General features: G+C 39.5%; 1 gene segment (V, D, J or C); it reads left to right on the top strand.

Moving 5' to 3' along the window:
• Positions 1–221: 221 nt before the first annotated feature.
• LOC128647544 (immunoglobulin kappa variable 3-20-like) lies at positions 222–1,049 on the top strand. The segment is given in 3 exon segments: positions 222–282; positions 415–713; positions 1,011–1,049. Coding segments are annotated over 3 exon segments (387 nt in total).
• Positions 1,050–4,174: the final 3,125 nt, after the last annotated feature.

Below are 4,174 nucleotides of genomic sequence, written 5' to 3'. Positions count from 1 at the left end.
GTGTATAACTGTTAACCAAGTTATGAAGTCACTGTAAATTCATGCAACCAGACATTAAATACAATATGCAATAAATCATCTTTATTATTCTATAACAGACAAATGAAGTGTGATACTATTTGCATTGTGCAGTTTTGCATAACCAGACATTTCCTCCCCAGTCTCAGCTGATGTACATATTACATTGTGCAGGTGACATCAGTCTGTATCTGAGCTCTCTCAGTAACACAAAGATGCTTTATCCAACTTATCTGCTGTGTTTATTGTTGTGCTATATGCACTGTAAGTGATTATTATGATTTTATCTTACAGGTATATATTATGTTTTATTGCAGATATTTGTACAGTGAATGTATAAACCAAAAAAGGAATTGTTCACTAATAATTACAAATATTTATTGCTTTAATCTTTAGGTATTTGTGGACAGATTGTCCTTACTCAGTCTTCAGATGTCACAGTGTCACCTGGTGAAAGTGTCACCATCACATGTAAAACTAGTAGTAGTGTTAGCAACTACCTAAACTGGTACCTACAGAAATCAGGGCAACCACCCAAGCCTCTTATCTATTACGCAAGCAGCAAACACACAGGGACCCCAGACAGATTCAGTGGCAGTGGGTCTGGTACTGATTTCACTCTCACAATCAGCGGAGTGCAAGCAGAAGATGCAGCAGATTATTACTGTCAGCAGGTACAGAGCAACCCTCTCACAGTGATACAGAGCTGTACAAAAACCTTCCTCTTTTGTTTTTTAGCTCTTAGTTTTCAAAACACTAGGAAGTACTATCTGAATGTTGTATTGCGTGTGTCTACTGTGTTAAGAAACATTACACATCTGAGAAAAGTTGTTACTTTCTTGTAACAAGATAATATCTAGCCTTATAGATATGACTAGTTTAGATTTTAAAGTACAAAGTTGTTTTCAGGTGCAATTTGTAAAATGTTTAGGTGATAAGAGCTTTCTGTTGTTTATAAAACATTCTTAATATAATCTTGTATTTCTCTAAAGTACATCATTAAGTATGAAACAGAAATGTTTCCTTCTTAATGGTCTCCAGTTAAACAAAACCTACATAGGGCTAGATTACAAGTTGAGCGCCAAATAACGCTTCTGCGAAAGATATTTGAGCTCAACTGAGTAATACTAGCGCTCGCTTATGTGCTCTGGTATTACAAGTGAGGTGCAATGTGAACACGACCTTGTGTTCACATTACACGGAAGTATTGTGCTCACGAGAGTGCACTTCCATAGGCTCCAATGGGAGCCTCGTTCTTATGCTGTCAGACATGGCATGAGAACCTAGCGCAACAAAGGGGGTAAGTAGGGCAGTCATAGCCAGCAAATTTAAATATATATATATATGATTATATACATATATATTTATGTGTTTATATGTGTATTTACACATATTAACACATACATATATATGTATATAAGCATATACATATACATTTGTATAGATAACACATAGACCGCAATGTTAAAGCACTTTTCAGTGCTGTTTTTTTTTTTTTAAACACCCCACACCCACACACTTTAGTGACCAAAATGGCCTAGTGCAGGTTTTTTTTTTTTTTAAAGGTGCCACAATATTTAGTTTTATTAAAGGCCCAATACTTTTTTTTTGAGGGGGGGCAGTTGGGGCACATTTAAAAAAATAAACCAGAGGTCCGTCCTCTGGTTAAGTTTTTGAGCGCTAATTATGACCGCAAGCTCACGGGAGCAATAACCAGCCACTTGAAATGGCTAGATATTTATTGTGCTCCTGTAAATGTGCGAATTCACCCATTTAAGGGTGTGCGATAAATTAGCACTCTACTTCTAGTCTAGCCCATAATGTGTGACTGTTAGTGATGTCGCGAATAGTTTGCAGGCGAATAGTTCCCGGCGAACATAGCTTGTTCGCGTTCGCCGCGGTGGGTGAACATATGCAATGTTCAATCTGCCCCCTATTCGTCATCATTGAGCAAACTTTGACCCTGTATCTCACAGTCTGCAGACACATTTCAGCCAATCAGCAGCAGACACTCCCTCCCAGACCCTCCCAGCTCCTGGACAGCAGCCATTTTAGATTCATTCTGATCCTGCATTCTTAGTGAGAGGAGGGATAGTGTAGCTGCTGCTGATTTTATAGGGAAATTGATAGCTAGGCTAGTGTATTCAGTGTCCACTACAGTCCTGAAGGACTCATCTGATCTTTGCTGTAAGGACAGCACCCCAAAAAGCCCTTTTTAGGGCTAGAACATCTTTTTTTTTTTGCAAGTGTAATTTTGACTGTGAAACATCAGTCTGCTAGTGTAATCTAATTGCAGTTGCCTGCCTGCAGTGCCACCACTCATATCTGTTGTAACAGTAGTGTAAATTTTGTAAAAAAAAACATTTTTGACTGTGAAACATCAGTCTGCTAGTGTAATATATAAGCAGTTGCCTGCCTGCCAGCTTGTATGACAGGCCCACTTGCCAACTAGTGCCACCACTCATATCTGTTGTAACAGTAGTGTAAATGTTTTTAAAAAAAACTTTTTTGACTGTGAAACATCAGTCTGCTAGTGTTCTCTAATTGCAGTTGCCTGCCTGCCAGCGTGTGTGCCAGGCCCACTTGCTAAGTGCCACCACTCATATCTGTTGTAACAGTAGTGTAAATTTAAAAAAAAAAACTATTTTGACTGTGAAACATCAGTCTGCTAGTGTAATCGAATGGCAGTTGCCTGCCTGCCAGCGTGTGTGCCAGTCCCACTTGCCAACTAGTGCCACCACTCATATCTGTTGTAACAGTAGTGTAAATTTTTAAAAAAAAAACTTTTTTGACTGTGAAACATCAGTCTGCTAGTGTAATCTAATTGCAGTTGCCTGCCTGCCAGCGTGTGTGCCAGGCCCACTTGCCAACTAGTACCACCACTCATATCTGTTGTAACAGTAGTGTAAATTTAAAAAAAAAACTTTTTTGACTGTGAAACATCAGTCTGCTAGTGTAATCTAACAGTAGTTGCCTGCCTGCCTGCCAGCGTGTGTTCCAGGCCCACCTGCCAGCTAGTGCCACCACTCATATCTGTTGTAACAGTAGTGTAAATTTTGTAAAAAAAAAAAAAATTGACTGTGAAACACCAGTCTGCTAGTGTAATCTAATTGCAGTTGCCTGCCTACCAGCATGTGTGTCAGGCCCACTTGCCAACTAGTGCCACCACTCATAACTGTTGTAACAGTAGTGTAAATTTAAAAAAACAAACTTTTTTGACCGTGAAACATCAGTCTTCTAGTGTAATCTAATTGCAGTTGCCTGCCTGCAGTGCCACCACACATATCTGTTGTAACAGTAGTGTACATTTTGTAAAAACAAAAATTTTTGACTGCTAAACATCAGTCTGCTAGTGTAATATATAAGCAGTTGCCTGCCTGCCAGCTTGTAGGCCAGGCCCACTTGCCAACTTGTGCCACCACTCATATCTGTTGTAACAGTAGTGTAAATTTAAAAAAAAAAACTTTTTTGACTGTGAAACATCAGTCTTCTAGTGTAATCTAATTGCAGTTGCCTGCCTGCCAGCGTGTGTGCCAGGCCCACTTGCTAAGTGCCACCACTCATATCTGTTGTAACAGTAGTGTAAATTTTGTAAAAAAAAACTTTTTTGACTGTGAAACATCAGTCTGCTAGTGTAATCTAATTGCAGTTGCCTGCCTGCCAGCGTGTGTGCCAGGCCCACTTGCCAACTAGTGCCACCACTCATATCTGTTGTAACAGTAGTGTAAATTTAAAAAAAAAACTTTTTTGACTGTGAAACATCAGTCTGCTAGTGTAATCTAATTGCAGTTGCCTACCTGCCAGCGTGTGTGCCAGGCCCACTTGCCAACTAGTGCCACCACTCATATCTGTTGTAACAGTAGTGTAAATTTTGTAAAAAAAAAACTTTTTTGACTGTGAAACATCAGTCTGCTAGTGTAATCTAATAGCAGTTGCCTGCCAGCGTGTGTGCCAGGCCCACTTGCCAACTAGTGCCACCACTCATATCTGTTGTAACAGTAGTGTAAATTTTGTAAAAAAAAAACTTTTTTGACTGTGAAACATCAGTCTGCTAGTGTAATCTAATTGCAGTTGCCTGCCTGCCAGCGTGTGTGTCAGGAACACTTGCTAAGTGCCACCACTCATATCTGTTGTAACAGTAGTGTAAATTTTGTAA

Source organism: Bombina bombina, chromosome 2 (genome assembly GCF_027579735.1).
Source record: "Bombina bombina isolate aBomBom1 chromosome 2, aBomBom1.pri, whole genome shotgun sequence".
NCBI classification, from domain to species: Eukaryota; Metazoa; Chordata; class Amphibia; order Anura; family Bombinatoridae; genus Bombina; species Bombina bombina.
Note: the sequence above shows the minus strand (reverse complement) of the source record. Positions and strands in the feature narration are given on the sequence as shown.